The sequence below is a fragment of the Mesoplodon mirus genome (assembly GCF_964341445.2).
Source record: "Mesoplodon mirus genome assembly, chromosome: 12".
Classification (NCBI taxonomy): domain Eukaryota; kingdom Metazoa; phylum Chordata; class Mammalia; order Artiodactyla; family Ziphiidae; genus Mesoplodon; species Mesoplodon mirus.
Window position 1 is genome coordinate 67,322,086 of NC_138988.1, and position 25,505 is coordinate 67,347,590.

General features: G+C 40.7%; 1 protein-coding gene across 2 annotated transcripts in view; it reads right to left on the bottom strand.

Annotated features, from left to right (window-relative positions):
* The window catches only part of LOC309813361 (diphosphoinositol polyphosphate phosphohydrolase 1), a 96,801-nt gene that overhangs the window by 58,996 nt on the left and 12,300 nt on the right, over positions 1 to 25,505 (bottom strand). Inside the window, exon 2 of one of the 2 annotated variants that reach the window (XM_082638186.1) lies at positions 2,143 to 2,223. The exons of the other annotated variant lie outside the window; for it this stretch is intronic. Coding sequence (XP_082494312.1) covers positions 2,143 to 2,223 — 81 coding nt within the window. The remainder of the gene's footprint in view (positions 1 to 2,142; positions 2,224 to 25,505) is intronic. 2 annotated transcript variants of the gene reach the window in all.

A 25,505-nucleotide genomic window follows, 5' to 3' on the forward strand; every position in this document is an offset into this window, starting at 1 on the left:
TCTTTTTTGACCCACCTCCTAGAGTAATGAAAATAAAAACAAAAATAAACAAATGGGACCTAATGAAACTTAAAAGCTTTTGCACAGCAAAGAAAACCATAAACAGGATGAAAAGACAACCCTCAGAATGGGAGAAAATATTTGCAAATGAAGCAATTGACAAAGGATTAATCTCCAAAATATACAAACAGCTCATGCAGCTCAACATCAAAAAAACAAACAACTCAATTAAAAAATGGGCGGAAGAACTAAATAGACATTTCACCAAAGAAGATATACAGATGGCCAAGACACACATGAAAAGATGCTCAACATCACTAATTATTAGAGAAATGCAAATCAAAACTACAATGAGGTATCACCTCACACAGGTCAGAATGGCCATCATCAAAAAATCTACAAACAATAAATGCTGGAGAGGGTGTGGAGAAAAGGGAACACTCCTGCACTGCTGGTGGGAATGTAAATTGATACAGCCACTATGGAGAGCAGTATGGAGGTTCCTTAATAAACTAAAAATAGAACTAGCATATGACCATAGTATATGCCACTACTGGGCACATACCCTGAGAAAACCATAATTCAAAAGGACACATGTACCCCAGTGTTCACTGCAGCACTATTTACAATAGTCAGGACATGGGAACAACTTAAATGTCCAATGATAGATGAATGGATAAAGAAGATGTGGTACATATATACAATGGAATATTACTCAGCCATAAAAAGGAAAGAAATTGGGTCATTTGTAGAGATGTGGATGGACCCAGAGTCTGTCATACAGAGTGAAGTAAGTCAGAAAGAGAAAAACAAATATCGTATATTAACTCATATATGTGGAATCTAGAAAAATGGTACAGATGAACCTATTTGTAGGACAGGAAGAGAAACGCAGACGTAGAGAACAGACGTGTAGACACAGCGGGGGAAGGGGAGGGTGGGCCGAACTGGGAGATTAGGTTTGACATAAATACACTGCCATGTGTAAAAGAGATAGCTAGTGGGAACCTGCTGTATAGCACAGGGAGCTCAGCTCAGTGCTATGTGATGACCTAGATGGCGGCGGGGAGTGGAGGTCCAAGAGGGAGGGGATATAGGTATACGTATAGCTGATTCACTTCATTGTACAGCAGAAACTAACACAACATTGTAAAGCAATTTTACTCCAATTAAAAAAAAATTAAAAATTAAAAAAACAAACAAAAAAACATGTTCTTTCCTCCACACCCGACTCCACTTGACGGCTGTAGCACTATCCATTAGCTACCACTCGTGAGAGTCCTGGGAGTCTGCAGCTGAATAAGGGGCAAATAACACGTGTTGCAGCTTCAGTTCTACAGCAAGTGGTTTAAATTTGCAAAACATGCTCAGCATATACAGTAACAATCACAACACTCAAAGCTAGCAATATCATCTTCCTCTCCACTTTTCTGGGTAACCAAAAGCCAACAGATGTTTATAACTGGTTTATGATCTGTGAGGCTGTATTATACACTAGCAGGAGTGCCAATATTCCTTCGGTTCCAAGCCAGCAGAGCCTGGGAGTCCTCCAGATCCACACACTCACCTCAAGAAGGATAAGGGGTTACTTGGGTCCCTTTGCAAGTTAACGAGTACTGGCATTTAGTCACTTCCACTAGAGGAAGGTAGCTATGCAAAATATATTAGCAAAAGTGACAAAGAAGCAAAGGGAAATAAAAACACAAAGGGCAGACAACTCCTCATTCACCCACAGCATTGATAAATAACTGAATTTTTATCCTAGTCCATTAAAAGGAGGGAGGGAAGCAGGCTTGTCATTTAAGGGTAGGTAGCAAACTCAGCAGTTGTGGGAGATTAGGGAGTCTTGGCAGTGGGAAGTGGGCCCAAAATAGATGTATTAAACACGACTAGGTGAGAGTTCTGATCAGCACATATTTTTAGTAATTGCACATTTATAACTTTCACATGTCCAGTTCAAAATTAGTCTAGCTATCAGTCTCTTGAAATGCCAGAAAAATGATTCCTACTCCACAGGCATCCTCACAAAGGAAAAAATCATGTAGTCAAAGCCCAGCACTGATTCTGCCACTGCGCTGGATGGAACCTGGTAACCCATCTTGACAGTTACAAATGTCACTCCCACCATTCACCTTTACTCACCCTGCACCCCTGCCTCCAGTCAAAAGGAACTTCCTCTACACTCCATGCTTGATTTGTGGGTGGGGGTGATGGTGTGGCAGCCTAGGGAAAGCAGGAAGAAGAGAAATGTTGCAGAGACTCCTGGTTGTCTCCCAATATCTGTTCCTAGCTTCATCCTTGGGAAGCTACACAAGGAATCCATTTTGCTAACTAACCAGATTGAGTTAAGTTCTCAAGTAAGACTAAACTTGACCACACTTTGTTTCAGGTCACAAATTTCTCTGCTGGTATTTTCTACTGCTGTCAAATTACTATATTACAAAGACTGTTTTTATCTACCTCTGTTGGACATCAAGAAACATGTTTAGATGATTGTAAAAAGTCAGAAAACAAGACTGGCATAGGAAATTGTAATAGCTCTTAAGTTGTCCTTATTGTCAGTCACTGCAAATGTAACTAAATTTAAATGAACTAAGATTTTGCTCTCACATGGAAGCTCAAGCCTTTTGTTCTCTAGCACTGAAAAGACTCCTGCATCATTTTCAATATTTCCAATAAGAGTTAACCTGTTGTTTCCCTTCTGCAGAAGCTTTTTTAAAAAACTTATATTTTTAAACATGCATTTTTACTAACAACAATTTCAAAATTGATGACAGCGTCTAAATCTAAACAAAAAAATCAATATGTAAATCCTACCCATCCTTTGAGATCCTATCAACACAAATGATTATCATGTCACAACCTATAATAGATCATTGAATCTATTATAGTTGAATATAGGATAGAGAAGGAACACTAGTATAAAAATGTAAGTTTACAAGGAACATAAATATATTTATGCAAATTTCTTTCAAAATTATTTCTACGAGATCTGTAAGTTGCATTCAACGGATCTAAATTTATATGTGACATGAATATGTCCCCATACTTCAAAAGCTAATAGCAAAAGAAAAAATATAATGATGAGTAATATCTCCATCTTGACTTTTTACTAGTGGGAATTAAAGGTTACTCACACCGTCAATGTTATATACTGAAAGATACTGTACTTGCAAAAAGCATCCTGAAATCTCTCGCTTTTCATCAGTTAGAAATAAAATTATTCTAAAATAATGAAATAAACTAGTAGTTTAATGGTAAAAATTCCAAACATCATGTTAGCAACTTCGTCTATTTTGTAAACCATAATGCATAGCTACATCTCACTGTGCGTTTTAATATGCATTAAGTACCAAACAATTTACCTGTTGATAAATCACTTCTCTTATGTGATTATTTTAAACTATGTGAATGAGAAAGGTAGAAATATATATTGACATTCACCGATTCATTCAAAAACTATCCCTTGGGAATGTGTATTTGTCTTGTCTAGGCACTGGGCTACACTGGTAAGCAAGACAGAGGAGAGTGTTGCTCTCGTGGACTCAGTGTTAAGGGAGGGAGTCATGTAAAGGGGAAATATGGTAATATTAGACAGTGATAGGTGCTAGGAAGAAGATGGAACAGCATGATGTGACAGTGTGTGACTTGGAGAGCTATGTTAAAGAGAGCCAGGGAAGACCTCTCTGAGAAAAACCAATAAATTGATCTGAAGTGATTCATCTTTTACTTAAAATCATTCGTTTATCACATGCCACCCCAGGATGGTGAAGAGATTTTTAAAAAATTTCTACAGACGATTACAGCTAGCCATGAGCTGGGCAGGGGCCAAGAGGGTCTTCTCAGGAACCGTAAGCAGCACAAGCAGCTAGCTGGTAGAGACTCCAGAGACAGGAGACTAATCCTGACTTCTCCCTAAAAGGACTAACACAAGTGCCTCTGCTAAGACACGTAATACTCATAATCTTGGAGACAAAGCCAAGATTTCCTAGAGGCAGTTTATTATAAGTCTATTACCTGAAAGATTAAAAAGAAAGGAAATGGTTGAATAAGACCCTGAAACAATATTTAGAAAGTGTTACATTTTTTCTGGTTTATTTTAAAGAATTGGTGACTCCTCAAAGAACATGGCAAGTGTTACTCAAAGTCCAAAGAAAATGTTTCTGACTACTTGCACCTGTCCATTAGGACAGACTTTGCTTTGCTGCCTTCCTGGCCCCATTCTACAAGACATCTTCAGGATGTTCTTTGAACCCAAACATGACCATATCCTTTGCTCTGAAGAGGGTTAAGAGAGCACAGTTCCAATTCAGCTTAGTTCTTTGGCCTCAGTGTGAGAAACCATGCTGTCATGTAACCTGGAGGAAGGCACAGAATTTGAAGTTTAAGGAGTTGGTAAGACAGTGAAACTGGCTGCCTTCCTTCTTCCTGTGCTTGGTCTTCACACTGTGATACCACCAACCATCCTTCTAGTTCAGGATCCTTCAGCCATCCTAGATTCAAGTCAGAAACCTAGGAGTCACCAGAGCCAACTTCTCCCTCTCCTTCACCTCTCATATCCGACCTGTTACCAAGTCTGGGATCTTCCTCTCTACATCTCTGAAATCTGTCCACTTCTCTCAGCTCCTCTGCCACTAACCTGATTCAAGGCATTTACCTGGACAGAACTACTATAGTGACTGCCTAACTCGTCTCCCAATATACGTACTCTCCCCGCTCCAGTCTACTCACTCTCTGCAGTCCAAATTATCTTTCAAAACAAATATCAAGTCAAGTTTCCCACCTACCCCTGCTCTTATTAAAACCCTTCAAATGCCTTCCATTACTTTTAAAATCACAACTATAATCAGATGGGTGAAAATACAGATGAAACAAGATTGACCAAGTACTGATGAAAGCTAGACGATAAGTACGCTGAGTGTCTCTCTTCTGTATATGTTTGAAATTTTCCACAATAAAAAGTTTAAAAATAATGAACAACCAAAAAAACAAAGAAAGACCATGGCTAACAAGGATTCCATGGTCTGGCCCCACCTACCTCACTTCATGCTTGTACTCTGCACCTCTGCAGCACTGGCCTAATTTCATTCTTCAACTGCTCTACGCTCCTTCTTACTACAGAGTGTTTGCACATGCTGTTCCCTCTATCTGGAATGCCTTCATTAACTCCTAGTCAGAGATCAGAGCAGCCTCCCTGAGACACCCCTGCCCACTATGTCCATATCAAGGTCTTTTGTCAAATGGTGCTCATTAACTGATGTTCCTTTTTCCTAGACAATGTCACCTCACTTTGTGAGCAAATATTTCTGAATGTGGTTAACTGTAAACTTCATAAGAGCGGAGTCCATATTTTTGCTTATCAGTGAATACTAAGCATTTAGCACAGGACCTGGAAGAGAGCCAGCACTTTAAAAGTGGTTGTTGAATGATTACTATCTAAGACTACCAAGGGAATCGCTTTCAGATTTTTATAACAAAACATATTCTAAATTTATAAAAAATTATTTGTTATTTTGGTCTCAGTTTCCCTCAAGTTGCTACAGAGAAATCATTCTTATTTATTCCCTTTGGAGAGTCTTTCCTTTGAGATATTGGAGTACTCAACATTCCTGTGATGGAAGTATCATGATTACCAACCAAAAATAACCACACAAATCCACACCCTGGTCTTGTCTCACTCTTCTTCATAGTTGCTTCTCCTCCTCCCTCACCCAAATCAACATCAAAGGACTAGATGACACTTGGGGATAAATTCCCTGACAGACCCCCTGGAACTTCCTTTCAGTTCCTGCTCCAGATGGCTGGCAAGCAGATATCCATTAGGGATGCTTCAGCAGAGGCCCCAGGACTTCGCTCCATTCTGCTTCCCTTGTGATTACCACTAACACTCCTTCTGCAATATACTCCAGGCATCATCACAGGGCCATTTACTTTGTATCATGTGGTAAACTGACATTAAAAGGGCTTATCTTTTCATTTTATCAAAACTTCTAGGAGACAGGCATAAAACAGAAGCTAGAAACTAAATCTGATTTAAATGATTTTATTTTATCATGTTAACATTCAGTGTAACAATTCATGTAACTAGAGAGTGACATCCTGAACATTAATTCAATATTTCTTAGAACTACAGGGCCATTAAGACCCTAAGAAATAAATGGCCAGCAAGGAGACTAAATTTATCAAAATATCTTCTAGACAAAAAAGCACATGAAGAATGTGGCACAGGCTTCATGAATTAATTCAGACATCATTAATCCAAATTTATAATTGAGGAGCCAAGTAAAAATTTAACTTTTATTCTATCTATGACCTATGAAGTAAATCAACAGTAGAGTCAAAAAAAAAATGTGAACACCCTCAAGTACTTGTTCATATGAAAATAATCCGTGTTAACTAAAAATCACTCTTGTCAGTTAAGGCTAAACAGGGAGGACCCCCGCCCCCACCCCGCCCTCCCCTGCTGCCAGGGAACATTCTAATGCTATGTAAATATGTATCTGTGAATCAAGAAAGCTCCACAATATGTTGTTCAAACTGCTAACTGGCATTATTACTGGTAGATAAGTCTGAATTAAGAAGGTTCTTTACAAAAAAAAAAGAGGTCCCATTATACTTTTAAATCATATTTTTGAACACAAAATTGGCCTCTAACACCAGAGCAGGAAAGTAAGCAAATTTTAGAATTCCTCTTAAGGAATTTCTTTGGGGCAACCATTCTTCATAAATTAAGTAATTACTAGGACATGCCTGGCGGTCCAGTGGTTAAGACTCCGCGCTTCCACTACAGGGGGCATGGGTTCAATCGCTGGTCGGGGAACTAAGATCCTGCATGCTGCACGGCACGGCTAAATAAATAATTACGAAAATTATAAGAATAAGACTATCTACTCAAAAGCTGAATAAGGGTACTGAAAGACCTTCATGGATTTTTAAAAACTTTTTTGCCAAGTTCAGTAAATAAAAAAGGTTTAACAGAAATTATCTTTTTATCTGGAAAGGAGAGTTCTTAAGACTGCCTTATCATTTGCTAATTATAAAACCAGGGCTAGTGGGGAGAACTTCTGAAAACTAGATCATTCTCTACCTGCAGGAAAGGCTGCATTTCAATTTTAGACAGATGTAGCCCATCTTTAAGGAAAGACTTAATAGCCTATAACAGTGTTTATTTGCTGATTGTCACTGGTGTTAGATGTTTGCCCTTGTATTTAACTAACTCCCCCTGCTATCATTAGTCCCATTCTGGTGTTTACTGGATGTTGAGTAACCTGCTTACATATACCAGACCACTTATTAAGTAATCCCTCTTCTGTGGCTCTTCCTCTGGCAGTTACTAGAAGACTTAGGTATCCTGTACTGCCAATTAATTGTATGCATGGTGGCACTGACCAAATGTTTAAGTAAGCCATTCAGTGTGTCTACACCAGCCTCAAGTATCAGAGCCCTTGAGAAGGCTGTTCATGTCTATCACTCCACAGAGCTAATTTTTCTTTGGTAGAGAACTTGGTGTCAAATTCATTGTATAAATACAATTTGCCTGCCAATATCTTAAAATGTGTATAGACTTTTTTTTTAAAAATCAGTCTTCTATTTCTTTGTCTGTCAGCATAATGCCTATGGGTGGAATTAGATGACAGCTTCCAGTTCTGAAGTCCCAGGGAACCAGGGGAAAGCTATGCCTGTACACATGATTCTTCTGGTAAAGTCTGAACTTTTTTTTTTTTAAATTGGAGTATAGTTGCTTTACAATATTGTGTTAGTTTATACTGTACAGCAAAGTGAATCAGCTATACGTATACATATATCCCCTCTTGTTTTTTTATTTTTATTTTATTTTTTTCCCTCTTGTTTTTTTTAAATTATTTTATTTTATTTATTTTTGGCTGCATTGGGTCTTTGTTGCTGCATGCGGGCTTTCTCTAGTTGTGGTGAGCAGGGGCTACTCTTTGTTGCGGTGCGCGGGCTTCTCATTGCGGTGGCTTCTCTTGTTGCAGAGAAAGGGCTCTAGGCACGCGGGCTTCAGTAGTTGTGGCTCACGGGCTCTAGCGCACAGGGTCAGTAGTTGTGGTGCATGGGCTTAGTTGCTCCACGGCATGTGGGATCTTCCTGGACCAGGGCTCAAACCCATGACCCCTGCATTGGCAGGTGGATTCTTAACCAATGCACCACTAGGGAAGTCCCTATATCCCCTCTTTTTTGGATTTCCCTCTCATTTAGGTCACTACAGAGCACTGAGTAGACTTCCCTGTGCTATACAGTAGTTCTCATTAGTTATCTATTCTATACCTAGTATCAATAGTGTATATATGTCAATCCCAGTCTCCCAATTCATCCCACCCTCCCCTTACCCCCTTGGTATCCATATGTTTGTTCTCTACATCTGTGTCTCTATTTCTGCTTTGTAAATAAGATCGTCTATACCAATTTTTTCAGATTCTACATATATGTGTTAATATACAATATTTGTTTTTCTCTTTCTGTAAAGTCTGAGCTTTAACCCCAGCCAGCTTCAGAATTATTCAGTCCAAAATACAGTGCCCATTCTGCAGAAAGGGCTGTGATCTTCCTGAGCACAACCAAGATAATTATCTTTATCAAGAAGCTCCTAGATCATCAATCCAGAATGCAAAAGAAACAGGTTAATAAGGACCCTAGAACTCAACCTACAACAATGTAACAGCTGGGGCAGGCAGGGAAACAACTGCAACAGTAAGCTGATCAGCCTGATCACTTCAGCAGGGATAGCCAGCTCTTTCCTAGCATGGTCACTGTACTACCTTTAAGAGGTGACACCAACCAAGACGAGATCCATAAATCCTGGTCTCAGCCAGACAGTAAAATTCTCTCCAAATAAGAGAAAAGGGGTAATCACCTATGTATTGTCTTTTCAAACTTACATATGAAATAACACCAGTCTACAACATCATTTGTAAACACAAAAAAACCATGATGATATATGACATGCTAAGGATCAAGAGCAAAGAAAGAACTGCAAAAGCATGGAAGAGGCAGCACTGGTTTTTGTTTGTTTTATTTTGCTGCTTCTCCTAAAGTTAACTGTTTAAAGGCTTTGACTTTGATTATATACTTTAATAATGAACATAAATTTGGATTTCATTCAAAAGAGTAAATATTAAGCAATATACTTTCAAATGCATAAAAAAATCATTGATTAGGCGAAGTCCTTAAACAGTTCTAGGAATGGATGACTTGACAAAAATGTGAGTTATGAATCTGTTTGCATTTCTTCCTTCATTAGGAATCATTTGGGGGAGTTCCCGGTGGTCTAGTGGTTAGTATTTGGCGCTTTCACTGCCGTGGCCCGGGTTCGATCCCTGGTCAGGTACTGAGATCCTGCAAGCTGTGGGGCATGGCCAAAAAAAAAGAGAAATCATTTGGCCACAGGTTTTACAGATCTGCGTTTTATATCAAAGTTCATAAACACATTTAGGGACTTCCCTGGTGGTCCAGTGATTAAGACTCTGCGCACTGGGAGCCCGGGTTTGATCCCTGGTCAGGGAACTAGACCCCGCATCCTGCAACTAAAGATCCCGCGTGCCGCCAACGAAGATCTCGCACACAGCAACGAAGATCCCGCATGCCGCAACTAAGACCCAGCGCAGCCAAATAAATAAATAAATATTTAAATATTTTTTAAAAAGTTAATAAACACGTTTTATACAACTGATGGTTGCTGTTTTCATTAGTGTTATTAGCATATAAAACAGACCTGATGTAATCAACTGTTTTTACCCTTTTGATTTCCTGTTAATAAATTCTTCTAATATTTTTATACATTACCTATAAAAAAACTGTAAGTTATGACCATTAAAACAAGGATGATTCTAGGGTAAAACATGACTGTGAAAGCTAATCATTGGAGCACATATAAAACATCACACCCTCATCAGGCAGTACACTTAAAAATATTCCTTGACATGGAGGATAAGATGTTATAAATTTAAATAAACTTAAAGAAATTTAAGGGCTTCCCAGGTGGCACAGTGGATAAGAATCCGCCTGCCAATGCAGGGGACATGGGTTGAAGCCCTGGTCCGGGAAGATCCCACATGCTGTGGAGCAACTAAGCCCCGTGTACCACAACTACTGAGCCTGCACTCTAGAGCCTGAGAGCCACAACTACTGAGCCTGCATCTAGAGCCCACGAGCCACAACTACTGAGCCCACGAGCCACAACTACTGAAGTCTGTGCGCCTAGAGCCTGTGCTCCACAACGAGAAGCCACTGCAATGAGAAGCCTGCGCACCACAGCGAAGACCCAACACAGCCAAAAATAAAATAAATTAAATAAATTAAAAAAAAAAAGAAATTTAAGTATACCTCATTTAGTGAGAATCTTGAACCAAAATGGGAAGCTCTGTAATGGTTAATCCTAGAATTCACTTGAGATAACCAGATGTGAAACTCACAAGTAGACTAATTTGTTGCTATATTACATTACCCCAGACTGTCCTTTTGCAGCTTCTTTGCCATTTTCACAGCTGTATTTGACGTTGCGTATTACCCTTAATTGCCCCACCCTCAATCTCTTGGTTTTTGTTTTGCTGAGAATATAGAACACCCACATGTTCCATCTCTACATTCACCTACCTACCTGCATCCATGCCCACATACCCTGCCTCTCCTTCTGGTACTACAGAGGCACTATCTGCGCTCCAGGTGAAAATCAACCCCTCCATCTGTGCATTAGATCTTCTCTCTGCCCTACTTCAGGACATTGCTCCAACAATTCTCCCCCCCGCTTCTGCATCATAACATTTTACCTTTCTCCCAGATCAAATCATTTCCATCATCATAAAACATGCTTTAATTTCTCCCTTAAGAAAAAACAAAACCCACTCGGCTCTACATCCCCCGTCTATCTACTGCTCCTCTTTATAGCAAAATTATTCAATAAAATTGTCTATAATAACCGATGTATATTCTCCTTTACCACTCTCTCCTGAACCCACCACAAACAGAATTTCATTCCCTTATCAAGGTCACCAATTAATTACCTCCAATGGTCAACTCTCAATCTTCATCCCACTTGACGCATCAGTAGCCTTGTCATGGTGACATTCACTCTGCGTTGAATCAATCTTTCCTTGGTTTCCAGGACACATACTCTTCTGGTTTTGTTGCTCCCTTGCGTGCTACTCTTTCCTTAACTTCTTGCCTCTAAATCATGCAGCGCTGAGGGACTTGGTCCTCAAGTTGTCTTCTCTTCTATACCTACACTCTCTTTGTGATCTTGTCCAGGCTTGTGACTTAAAATACCACTGATAGGCTGACAACTTCCAAATTTATATCTCTAACCCATACTTCTCCCCTGAACACCAATTTCTATGTATAGCTGATCTTCTCCCCATCCCAAACCTGCTCCTTCAGTAGTCTTCTCCATCTCAGGAAATGGCAGCTCCACCCTTCCAGTTACTCTGGTCAAAAACCTTAGGGCCATCCTTGACCCAACTCACATTTCACACTCAACCAATTAACAAAATCTCACCTTCAAATATAATCCAATTGTGACCTCATACCACCTCCTCTGCCAGCATCCTGATCTAAGCAATCCTTAGCTCTTACTTTGATTAAAGTAGCAGCTCCCTAACTGGTCTCCCTGCTCCCATCATTGCCCCTTTGCTGACATAGGCTATTCTCAACACAGAAAGAAGGGAAACCCCTTTTAAACTCAGATCATATCCTTCTTCTGCTCAAAACCCTCTAATGACTCCCCATCTCACTCCAGATCCACATCCTCATATTTCACTGCCAAAGTCCTTACAAAGACTTTGATTAAATGAGATTATATCTTATAAAGCTCCTAACACAGTACCGGGCAAAAAAGCACTTGACTAATAACAATGCCCTTCCTCCCATCAGAGTTTCACATCCGGCTACAGTTACAGTCACTTAGTGCAGCAGTTCTCAAAGACTCCTGAAGGGCCACAGGCCTCTGAGGGGCCAGTACTATTTTCATATTAATACTAAAATGTTACCTGCCTTTTCCACTCTTATTCTCTCAGGTGTATACAGTGGAGTTTTCCAGAGGCTACATGATAGCAATGATGCCATCACTCTGACAACTAATGGAATGTGTGCTTGTATAGTCTTGTGTTACCTGGAATTTTCTAAGATAACAGGTTTAGGGTACAAATATGTTTTTCAGAGATTAACTCAGTTTCATCTCAGTTCTGCACTCTTACCAGCTACCATCAATTACACATGCTATTCCTATAAACTGAATATTGTCTAACATACATATCGATAACTTCAATTCTGAAGCTTTGCTTATGCCTACACAAAAACACAAGCAGTACATTTTGTTGTTTTATTTTGCAATAATGTTTTTAAATTTTTTAAACTTTTCTAAATTTAAAAATTTTATCTAAAACTACTATTTTAACATTTTATGCCTGTAACAACATTTTATTCCCAAATAAAAGAAAATGTGTCTATAATAACTTTTTAGATTTAAAAATGAATTGTTTCCTTAAAAAAGGAAGGTTAGAAGACACGATTTCTCAAACCACAGCTGTACCATCCACGTCTAAAGATGATGAAAAAGATGAAACTGACCATAGCAGGGAGTTGTCTGATTCATGAAAGAGGAGTCTATGCCAAGAAAACTGGATGAAACTGAAATAAGAAACAAAAATATGATGGCTTGATGATGTTAATTATTTACCTTATTGTGTCTTATAAATGACATTTTCTAATATTATTATTGAGGTACCATTCTGAGACTAATCATTTCAAAGCTTTTTTTGTTTTGGTATGTATGTATGTATGTTCATATGTATGTATGTATGTATTTATTTATTTATTGCTGTGTTGGGTCTTTGTTGCTGCGCACAGGGTTTCTCTAGCTGCGGCGAGTGGGGGTTACTCTTCACTGTGGTGCAAGGGCTTCTCATTGTTGTGGCTTCTCTTGTTGTGAGCACGGGCTCTAGGTGCACAGGCTTCAGTAGCTGTGGCTTGTGGGCTCTAGAGCTCAGGCTCAGTAGTTGTGGCGCACGGGCTTAGCTGCTCCGCAGAATGTAGGATCTTCCCAGACCAGGGCTCGAACCCGTGTCCCCTGCGTTGGCAGGTGGATTCTTAACCATTGTGCAACCAGGGAAAACCCATTCAAAGTTTGTTTTTTTTAAAAAACAGCAATTACTGCTATTTATTTTAGATTTTTTGATGTGGACCATTTTAAAAGTCTTTATTGAATTTGTTACAATATTGCTACTGTTTTATGTTTTTCAGCCCCAAGGCATGTGGGATCTTAGCTCCCTGCCCAGGGATTGAACCTGCACCCCCTACACTGGAAGGCAGAGTTTTTTTTTTTTGTTTGTTTTTTTTTGCCGATGCAGGGGACACGAGTTTGTGCCCCGGTCCGGGAAGATCCCACATGCCGCGGAGCAGTTGGGCCCGTGAGCCATGGCCGCTGAACCTGTGCGTCCGGAGCCTGTGCTCCGCAACGTCAGAGGCCACAACAGTGAGAGGCCCGCGTACTGCAAAAAAAACAAAACAAAACAAAACAAAAAACGCTCAACGAAGTGGGTATAGAGGAAACATACCTCAACATAATAAAGGCCATATATGACAAACTCACAGATAACATCATACTGAAGGCCAAAAAACTGAAAGCTTTTCTTTTAAGATCAGAAACAAGACAAGGATGCCTACTCTCACCACTTATTTTCAACATAGTACTGGAAATCCTAGCCAGAGCAACTAGGCAAGAAAAAGAAATAAAAAGCATCCAAGTCGGAAAGGAAGAAGAAAAACTGTCACTATTTGCAGATGACATGACCTTACAGAACACTCTATCCACCAAAGTTAAACAAATTGAGTAAAGTTGTAGGGTCCAAAATCAATATATAAAAATCAGTTGCATTTCTATACACTAACAATGAACTATCAGAAAGAGAAATTAAGAAAAAAATCCCATTTATAATTGCATCAAAAAGAATAAAATACCTAGGAATAATTTAACTAAGGAGATGAAAACTATAAGAAACTGAAGAAGGGCTTCTCCGGTGGCACGGTGGTTAAGAATCCACCTGCTGATGCAGGGAATATGGGTTTGAGCCCTAGTCCAGGAAGATCCCACATGCCATGGAGCAACTAAGCCCATGCACAACTACTGAGCCTGTGCTCTAAAGCCCATGAGCCACAACTACTGAGTCTGTGTGCCACAACTACTGAAGCCCACACGCCTAGAACCCGTGCTCTGCAACAAGAGAAGCCACTGCAATGAGAAGCCTGCACACCGCAACAAAAACTAGCCCCCACTCACCACAACTAGAGAAAGCCTGAGTGCAGCAACGAAGAACCAACGCAGCCAAAAAAAAAAAAGAAGAAAGAAACTGAAGAAGACCCAAATAAATGGACAGTTATTCCATGCTCAAGGATTAGAAGAATATTGTTAAAATGTCCATATAACCCAAAGCAATCTACAGATTCAATGCAATGCCTATTAAAATTCCAATGGCACTTTTCACAGCAATAGAAAACAACAATCCTAAAATGTGTATGAAACCACAAAAGACTCCAAATAGCCAAAGCAATCTTGAGAAAGAAGAACAAAGCTGGAGGCATCATGCTTCCAATTTCAAACTATATTACAAAGCTATAGTAATCAAAAGAATATGGTACTGGCATCAAAACAGACACAGATCAACAGGAAAGAATACAAAGTACAGAAATAAACCCCTGCATTTATGGCCAATTAATGACAAAGGAGCCAAGAATATACAATGGGGTAAGGATAGTCTCTTCAATAAACGGTGTTGAGAAAACTGGACAGCCACATGCAAAAGAATAAAACTGGGCTACCATCTTACCCCCTACATAAAAATCAACTCAAAATGGATTAAAGATTTGAACATAAGATCTGAAACCATAAAACTCCTAGAAGAAAACATAGGGGGTAGCTCCTTGGCATTGATCTTAGTGATGATTTTTTAGATTCGATACCAAAAGCAAAGGCAACAAATGCAAAAATAAACAAATGGGATTCAAACTAAAAAGCTTCTGCACAGCAAAAGAAATCATCAACAAAATGAAAAGGTGATCTATTCAATGGGAGAAAATACTTGTAAATCATATATCTGGGGACTTCCCTGGGGGTCCAATGGTTAAGACTCCATGCTCCCAATGCAGGGGGCCCAGTTTCAATCCCTGGTCAGGGAACTAGGTCCCACGTGCAACAACTAAGACCCAGTGCAGCCAAATAAATAAATATTTTTAAAAAATCATATATCTGATAAGGGGTAATATCCAAAATATATAAAGAAGTCATAAAACTCAATAGCAATAAAAGATCTGATGTTAAAAACAAGAAGAGGAACTAAATAAACATTTTTTTCAAGATGACATCCAAATGGCCAACAGGTATGTGAAAAGGTGCTAATCATCAAGAAAACATCACTAATCACTAATTATCAGGGAAATGCAAGTCAAAACCACAATGAGATATCAGTTCAGACCTGTAAGAATGGCTGTCATTAAAAAGACAAGAGATAACAAGTACTGGATGTGGAGAAAAGGGAACTTTGTGCACTGCTGGTGGGAATGTAAATTGGTTTAGCCACTATGGAAAACAGTATGGAGGTTCCTCAAAAAATTAAAACTAGAACTACCATATGATCCAACAATCTCATTTCTGGGTATATATCCCAAGCAAACAAAATCACTATCTTGAAAGATATCTGCACACCCATGTTCAATGCAGCATTATTTACAATGGCCAAGACAAAGAAACAAACTAAGAGTCCATGAATGGATGAACGAGAAAAGAAAATGTGATACATCCCCCCACACACACACACAACGGAATATTATTCAGCCATTAAAAGGAAACCCTGCTCTTTATAACACTGATGGAACCTCAGGGAATTATGCTTCCTGAAATAAGTCAGACAGAGAGAGACAAATACTGTATGATCTCGCTTATAGGTGAAATCTAAAAAAACTGAACTTGTAAAAACAGAGAACAGATTGGTGGCTGACAAAGGTGGGGGTGGGGTGGTGTGCCCATGGTCAATAGGTACAAACTTTCAGACTTTGGGGGGGTTTTTGGCCACGCCGCATGGCTTGTGGGATCTCGGTTCACCAACCAGGGATTGAACCCAGACCACAGCAGTGAAAGCTACCAGGGAACTAGGTGGCTAACCACTAGGCCACCAGGGAACTCCCCAAACTTTCAGTTTTAAGAGAAATATCAATAAGTTCTAGGGATGTAATGTACAGGATGGTAACTATAGTTAACAATATTGTATTATATATGTGAAAGTTTCTAAGAGAGTAAATCTTAAAAGTTCTCATCACAAGAAAAAACATGTTACAGTGCAGAAACCAGAAAGACCTCACCTTAACCAAGCAATCAAGGTTAATATCACCAGTAATGAGACACACTGACATCATGTACCCTTTTTTTTTAATGGTGGTTTTGTTTTTTATTGATTTATTTTTATTGATTTATTTATTTTGGGCTGTGTTGGGTCTTCATTGCTGCACACTGACTTTCTCTAGTTGCGGCGAGTAGGGGCTACTCTTCGTTGCGGTGAACGGGCTTTTCCTTGCAGTGGCCTCTCTTGTTGCAGAGCACGGGCTCTAGGCACGTGGGCTTCAGTAGTTGTGGCCTGTGGGCTCAGCACTTGTGGCGCACTGGCTTAGTTGCTCTGCAGCATGTGGGATCTTCCCAGACCAGGGATCGAATGCATGTCCCCTACATTGGCAGGTGGATTCTTAACCACTGCGCCACCTGGGAAGTCCCCATCATGTACCCTTTGATGCAATCACAAGGGCACATCACTTCTGTGATATTATTGCCAAAAATGCATGACCTCAATCTAATCATGAGAAACCACAATTAGACACAAGTTAAGGAACATTCTGCAAAATAACTCACTACATACTCTGTGTGAGACTCAATTTTCTTTAGATACTTATATTGAAAGATTCTGAATGCAGTAATGAAAACCCAGCTATCTTCAATTAATTCAGACACTAAAGAGGTTTGTAAAACCTGTAAAATACCACCACTCTTTTCACTAATCTCACATTTGCTTCTTATTAATGAGCACTAGGGGAAGAGGGTGGTAAACGGAGGGTGGTAATTCTTTAAGATGGTTGGTTGCCATATTCCAAAAAATGTGTACTTCATGAGACTGGAGAAAGATAAGCCAATGATTATTACGGTTGCCAAATATTATCTTCTTTTGTGATTTAACAATGTCATTTACAACAAGAGTGGAACATTTAAGTAAATTTTTCATCCACTCAATGGGTACATAAACATTAAAATGTGTATGCAGAGTTCAGATTATAAAAAATGCTTATTATACAGGAAAAAACAAGATTATAAAATTGTATTTAAATAAATCACAATGTTATAAAAACTAAAAACCATAATGATTAAAGAAAAGAATTTCCTCCTTATGTTTTAGAAGAAATTATTTGGAGGTTGAATGCTATTTATCCGCACAACAATTGTGGGCCTACTATGTGAAGAGCACCATGTAGGTACCATGGAGGATAAACTATGAGAGACATTAGAACTCTGGTAATTTATAATCTAGTGGGCTCGAAAGAGGGGGTGTTTTTCCCACATTTGCTATAGTGAGTGTGAACTATCTTTATAATGGAAGAAAACTAATAAAACTGCTTCAAAAATATTTGGCTTTGGTATTCAAAATCTGCCCAAAAAATCCATGTTTCTGATAAATTCAACTTCTTCCCACAATACACACGTGCTACCTCCGGGATGCATGATCAGCTGCAGCTAAGGGTGACAATGAGCAACAGATGCTGCTGAAGTTGGTACAGATTATGCTCCTATAATTGTATCACAGCCTCTCATTCCACCTGCTTTGTTGTGTTTTGTTTTGAATGCTGGTGTGGTGAGTCAGTTTTAGAAACATATTTTTATTCAAATTTCTCCATTCCACTCATTTAACTCCTTTTGTGGATCTGTCAAAAGAAATTTGTATTCTTTCTACCTCTGTACATTATTTTACCAGAAATATCACAGTAGACGGGTATGAACACCCTTCTGGTTTCAGGTCCCTTATCTCCCTGAAGTGGCTAGACAGACCTTATCTTAGGTTACTTCTATGTTTACAAATTTAAAGATTCTATAAACTTAGGTCCTACCTTCTTCCATATAAAGCCCTTTCAGAGTAAACCGACACAGCTCCATTTATGCATTAAGTCCTTTCTTTCCCAGTTCCTATATTTTTGGATCACAGTCCACACCGAAGTCTATCTTTGTGCAGCTGTGTTAGGCTGTTATGATCAGGATCTGACTTTTTTTATGCCTGCACAATTTGCATTAATGTAATGACAGCAAACTTCTACTCACCCTTCAATTCCCAGATTTACTTTTTTCCCCACTGTTTCCAACTTCCCAATTCAGCACTAGTCACTCCTCTGTAGCCTAAAGCCTTCTGGAAAGGGTTTTCTTACAATACTTACAACTATCTGTTGACCATTGTGATTTCTTCAGTGATTCCGGCCTTAGTAACAATGGCTAACAATTCCTGAGTGCTCAAGATGGACCGGGAGGCACTTTATCTATCTTTCTTCACTCAGGTTTCATAGCAACTATAGGAATTAGGCACGATTTATTCCCATTTCACAGATGAAAAACCTGACTCTCAGCTTCCCACTCTTCTGATCTTACACGATACTCCCAAATCAGTCCCAGACCTTGGAACATCTCCACTGTTCCCCTTCCCCTCTCCAGCTCCTACGTGAAAAGGGATAAGGAAATAAACAAAACGTAAACACCATCAATTCTATCCTCTTTTGAGCCCAACAGATTATAAGTTACCAGAGTTCTACAAGTGTCTCTCCTGCTCTTAGTTTATCCTCCATGGTGCTCTATACACAGTAGGCCCACAACTGTTTGTGAGGATACATACCATTCAACCCCCAACCTTAGAAACTATCATTTCAATCCCTACCAAACCACTGCAACTCTGCCAGACTTCTTGCCTCTCAAATTCCTATCACCAGACCACTTCCAGCAAATATACTTCACTTCTCTTTCTCAGAAGGATGGGGTCATCTGGAAGGAGTTTTCTCAACTTCACATCAGTATAATTCAGGCTCTAGGTTTTTTTCCTTTTCTTTTCTTTTTCTTTTCCTTTATTTATTTGGCCGCACTGGGTCTTTTTAGTTGAGGCACATGGGATCTTTGTTGCTGAGTGGAGGATCTTTAGTTGCAGCATGAGGGATCTTTAGTTGCAGCATGCAAACTCTTAATTGCAGCATGCGGCATCTAGTTCCCTGACCAGGGATCAAACCCAGGCCCCCTGCATTGGGAGTCCAGAGTCTTAGCCACTGAACCACCAGGGAGGTCCCTAGGTTTTTTTCTTTTATCCACCCTCCAGTCTCAGTAGAAAGTGCATTTCCTTCCTAAAACCTGTCCTAATCAACCCAAATCTATGAGTCCATCTTACCATTTTACTGGAACAGCTTTCGATAGCCGTCGTTCATTCCATTATTCCATCTCGCGTTCACACTATTTGACTGCTCTAGGTCTGACACTATCGCCCACCATTCCCTTCTGAAATGTTCTCCTCCCTCTCTGGCTGCTATGGGGCCCCAAGCTCAGGCCCTGCCCTCAGCTTTTCTCTTTGTGCACTTTCTCTTATGCTGACTCTCCATTCTACCCATCTAAGTCCCTGACACTCAACTCTCTACCCATAGTCTTGACTTCTCGCTCCTCTAATCCTACAACATCAGTTCACTGCATTACTTCCAATTTGACATGACAAAAACCAAAGTCTCATCTTCTCTCCAAAACCAACCTCTCTTCTAAATTTCCATTTTTCCTGTCACCCAGGATCAAAATTTTAAAGTCATATTTAACCAAAACCCCCTTCAGGGACTTCCCTGGTGGTCCAGTGGTTGAGAGTCTGCCTTCCAATGCAGGGGACACAGGTGCGATCCCCGATCGGGGAACTAGGATCCCACATGCCACGGGGCAACTAAGCCCACTTGCCTCAACTACTAAGACCGTGCGCCACAACCAGAGAGCCTGCACGCTCTGGAGCCCGCACACCACAGCAAAGGATCCCGCATGCCGCAGCTAGGACCCGACACAGCCAATAATAAATAAATAAATAAATAAACATTAAAAACAAAAACAAAACCCCCTTCATCTTTAACATACCATCCCTTCACTAAATCTGTCCATTCCTTTGATTGCAACTCCTCCTACTTCATTCAGTCCTTCACTTCATTCCCCTGCTGCCATGGCTCTCAATTCTAGCACAGAGTAGCATTCTCCCAACCGTTCCTTGTGGTGAAAAGCCCAGCGTTTATCCTACATTCCAATCTCGAGCCTTTCCACAACAACCCTTTGAAGGACAATTATGGTTCCCCACTGTGGGATCAAACCAAAGTCCTCATCCTCTGAAATCAAGGTTCTACACCATAAACCTCCCCCTTCACCCTGCCACACCACTATCCCCACCCCAGGCTCAGGCGCTCAGTCTCGAGCGCGCAACCAGCTCATTCCCAACCCCAATCATAGTGAGCCCCCTTCTCCTAACATACCCTTTCCCCTCCTTCCTATCTATCTAAATTCCATCCATTTCTTAAAGCCCAAGATTGACTCTTTCAGTATTTTGCCTCCAACCTGATGCACCTCCAAAACACAGCTTTTTTTGTTTTGTTTTTTGGAGGTACCTCGCAGCTTGTGGGATCTTAGTTCCCCAACCAGGGATTGAACCTGGGCCCCAGCAGTGAAAGCGCCAAGTCCTAACCACTGGACCACCAGGGAATTCCCTACATTTTTTTCTATTTGCTCCATGTACTGTTAAGTCTTGCCTTTTCAATTTTTCTATCTGACCCCACACAAGACCCACAGTAGCCAAGTGTTCAACTGTACTGAAATGGCTAAAGGAAATTTAATTCATCAGTTTAGAAAAGCATCTTCCTGGAGACTAGGGAACATGTCCACAGTTTTAAAAATCATCACTGCACCTAGAATAGTGCTTTGTATAAAGTGAGGACTCAATAAATTCTTGTTAGCCAAGATAGAACTTGGTTACAATGTGCATTTTAAGAAGAATCCTACAGGGCTTCCCTGGTGGCGCAGTGGTTAAGAATCCTCCTGCCAATGCAGGGGACACGGGTTTGAGCCCTGGTCCAGGAAGATCCCACATGCTGCGAAGCAACTGGGCCCGTGTGCCACAACTACTGAGCCTGTACTCTAGAGCCCACGACCTACAACTACTGAGCCCACGTGCCACAACTACTGAAGCCCGTGCGCCTTAGAGCCCGTGCTCCACAAGAGAAGCCACGGCAATGAGAAGCCCGCACACCACAACAAAGAATAGCCCCAGCTCACTGCAGCTAGAGAAAGCCCGTGCACAGCAACGAAGACCCAACGCAGCCATAAATAAATAAATAAATAAATAAATATATTAAAAAATAAAAAAGAAGCATCCTACAGTTTTCATAAGCTTGCATTTTTAAAATTCATTTTTTTATCTGGACCTTGACACCCATAAGGTTTAAAATATTAAAAATTCACACATTCTCAAATATTCTATAGGTCAACTCTAAAAAAAGAAACCATAAGCATCAAGGGTAGGAGGGTATGATGCTGGTAAGCATTTCATAAAAATATCAGTTCAGGTCAGTGTTAGTTACATTTGCTCTAATTTGACTGGATTATTTTTTGGCCACTTAAAATAAATTTTACAAACTTTAGCATGAAAAAATTTTTACCACAAAAAAGGGAGGGGGGAATGTTAAAGTCTGCTCCATAAATAAAATGAAAAAGCTCTCCCAGAAAAATAAATAAATGAAAATTCTGACTCAAGACACAGACATCTGTCTGGTACACTGGATTAGTAAGGAGGTTACCTTAAAAAATGACCCAGGGGGTATATTAGACAGGGTTCTTGGGTTGCTAGAACAGAAACCAAGTCTGGCTGTCTGTAGCCAAAAAGAATGTAGTGGAAGAAACATCAAAGGCTCAGAAAATTGGAGTGGCAAGGACTATAGGGCCAGGCTTGGAAGATGGGCCCATACCACGGGCACTCCAGGGCTGGCAGCAAGAGGCACAGCCTGGGTCTACAACACAGACATCTGGTCAGCATATAGCCATTGCCCTCCACTCGCCCTCCAGCAGCCTCCTCAGAACCCAGCCTCCAAGCACTGAGCAGCCAACTAGTGGAGTCCGAATCCTGTACCCACACAGGCCCATCAGAGAAGGGAGCTAGCACATCCGCCCATTTGGTTTCTGGGGTGGTAAGTGGGCTCTTCTTCCTCTCCAAGAGGGGCTTTCTCCAAAAAGCAGAGAATGCTCTGAGGAAGGAAGAGTGGGCCAGAGACCCTAGAAATAATAAACACTTAACCCTCTCTCCAGAGACACACCCACTTCCAAAGTTACTCACAGAACGACTCCAGAAACATTGTTCTATGCTCTCTGATTTTCTGCCAGAAAAATCAATCATTCAGTACACTCCAAATCCCTGCACCATAGCCCCAAACTCTTCTCCAGAGGCTCCCCAGTGTATGCCATTGCCTCAACTGCCCTTGGCCTCTTCTGCTCAGTCTGACCACAGCATGCTATCCCCCAAGTCTCCTGATCAAGTCCTCTGCCAAGTCCTTCCAAGCCACACACCTTCTCAAACCCAAGAAGAATTCATCTCCCTATTTCTTTCTCCCATAGCGTTATATTTCTACTTAAAAAAAAAAAGTTTAATTATAAAAGCAAAGCAATCCACAGGGATTATTTTAAATAAATATAAGTTGTCACACTGGTTTTCTTTCATGCATTTAAAATTATTTCTTAGACATGCAATAAAGTACAAATTTTTAATGGTACATCGTATTAATATCATGAAATAAAAAATAAGTTAGGGGGGCCTCCCTGGTGGCGCAGTGGTTGAGAGTCCGCCTGCCGATGCAGGGGATACGGGTTCGTGCCCCGGTCTGGGAGGATCCCATATGCCGCGGAGCGGCTGGGCCCGTGAGCCATGGCCGCTGAGCCTGTGCGTCCGGAGCCTGTGCTCCGCAACGGGAGAGGCCACAACAGTGAGAGGCCCGCGTACAGCAAAAAAAATAATAATAATAAGTTAAATTTTGAAAGATTTTCCTGGTTCCAGCAGCGGCTCCAAAGTTCAAAATTGGTAGGGTTCTCTGTTGAGCTTTTTGTTTTCAAGTCCGTGGGGATAAGGAGGAAAAGTATCTTTCCCCCCCCCGCCAGACATTGGTTGGGTTGGTCCCTCTTAACTTCTCTTTCTCCCAGCACAGACTGGAGGCAGAGCAGGGAGGCAGGCAGAGGATAAGAGCTTTCTCTATCCAGAGAAAGGCTTCTCTTTCCTCTTTTCTGCCTTATCAATGGTAGCTGCTCCATAAACGATGATCTAAGGGAAGAAGGAAAGATGGTGGACCACTTACAGTGCCATGCTCCTATGAACAGGGCTCACCATCACCAAGTACTCTGTCTGCCCTGTCTGGTACCTTTTCTAACACTAAAATTGCCCCAGAAGATGAACCAGAGGATCACTGAACTACTGTAAGACCTTCTACTCCAAATATCGCACTATATTGCAATGGCTGGCTTATCTATCTCCACTGTCAGACTGTAAACAACGTGAAGGTCGGGGCCTCGTTCACTGAACACAGAACAGTGCCTACAGCTCAAGAAGCACTAGCTAAATTAACAAACAAATACAAACAAATGAGGTTCAGAAACTCCCCAAACCATCTTCTTATCACAATTTACTACAACCCCAAGTTAGAAGTAGAAATGGCCTTTTTCTTGGTTTTATATTTACATAGCTGACACTGAATATTAACTTGTGCCAGCCCCTGGACTAAGTGTTCTATATAATAAATAGTTTCACTTCATCTTCCCACACTACAATGAAATAGGAAGGTATTATTATTACATGGGAGGAAATGACGTGTAGAGATGTAAAGTAATTGGCTCAAGAACACAGACTAGTGAGTGTAAGAGCCAGGGCTCCCTCCCTGACTGACTCCAGGGCCCAAGCTCTTCACCACCACAGACACCAAAACTCAAATGACACCATATGGGGCCTAGGCAGGGTATAAGTGTGTGAAGTCCATCAGATTATTCTGACAGAGACACATCATGTTTCCAAAGTAAAGAGGTAAGAATATTTTCATCTCCACAAAGAAATCAGCACTCTCCCATTTTTCTTGAAACATGTAGCCTTTTTTATCTTCCATCTTCCCACTTTTGAGAGAAATTTACAAGGGTACGAGAAATATTTGACCTTCCTCTTAACTCTACCTTCAGAAGGCAAGAACATCTCAGCCACCACAATAAATGGCTGCTGACCCTGGGCCCTGGTATCACAGAGAAAACAGGGAATGGGATAAGGGATGTTGGCCAACTGAAGGGGGCGGAGAGTCCAAAGAGCAGCCACCGCTCAGCTCTGGCCACAGTCCTCACACAGGAATGCTAGCCCAGTGCTGCTGGATCTTCTGATTTTTCAAGAAAAACCTAAAGACCAGATCTCTTATTTGAAAATTTTCAGTATTAGTATGTTGGCTACTAATTTTTAAAAATTCTTGGGCTTCCCTGGTGGCGCAGTGGTTGAGAGTCTGCCTGCCGATGCAGGGGACACGGGTTTGTGCCCCAGTCCGGGAAGATCCCACATGCCGCGGAGCGGCTGGGCCCGTGAGCCATGGCCGCTGAGCCTGCGCGTCCAGAGCCTGTGCTCCGCAACGGGAGAGGCCACAACAGTGAGAGGCCCACATCCCGAAAAAAAAAAAAAATTCTTAAATTATCTTGCAGCCCCAAAACAGCCACAAGCCAACAAATGTGGTCCTCACAACACTTTAGGCCAAACAGGCTTTCAAGGGCTATATATCCAGGCCTCTGACTTTCCATGGCCTACCTGGCCCCATGTCTCCCATCTGGAATATTCTTTGTCAGCTACTCAAATCCAACCAAGACATTTAGGTGTGGTGCCACACACCCCACAAAACTGTCCCTAATATTCCACCTCATCTTCACAGACTCCTTCAAATTCCTCTCCATCACTTTTCTATTTTACATTTTATAACCTAAACTGCATCTTGCAAAAGTTTAAAGCTCCTCAAGAGCTCGGATTCTGTATTCTACACACCTTAAACCCCTCAGTTTGAAGCATTCTTTATAGATACAATTACTTTTGTACTAAACAAAAAAATTCCTTTTTGAAAGAAAAAGTCACTCAGAGTGCCTGGCTGAAGGACGATACCAAGCTAGCTCCTTTTTAAACAGTGTCAAACCCATGAAAATACCACAGAAATATAGTTATTACATACAGAGACTTCCTAACTCATTTTACCAATGAAATCTAAAGGTTCCGTCTTATTATTTTTTTATTTATTTAATTTTATTTATTTATTTAATTTTATTGATTGATTGATTGGCTGCGCCGGCTCTTAATTGCAGCACTCGGGATCTTCGTTGAGGCATTCGGGATCTAATTCCCTGACCAAGGATCGAACCCATGCCCTCTGCATTG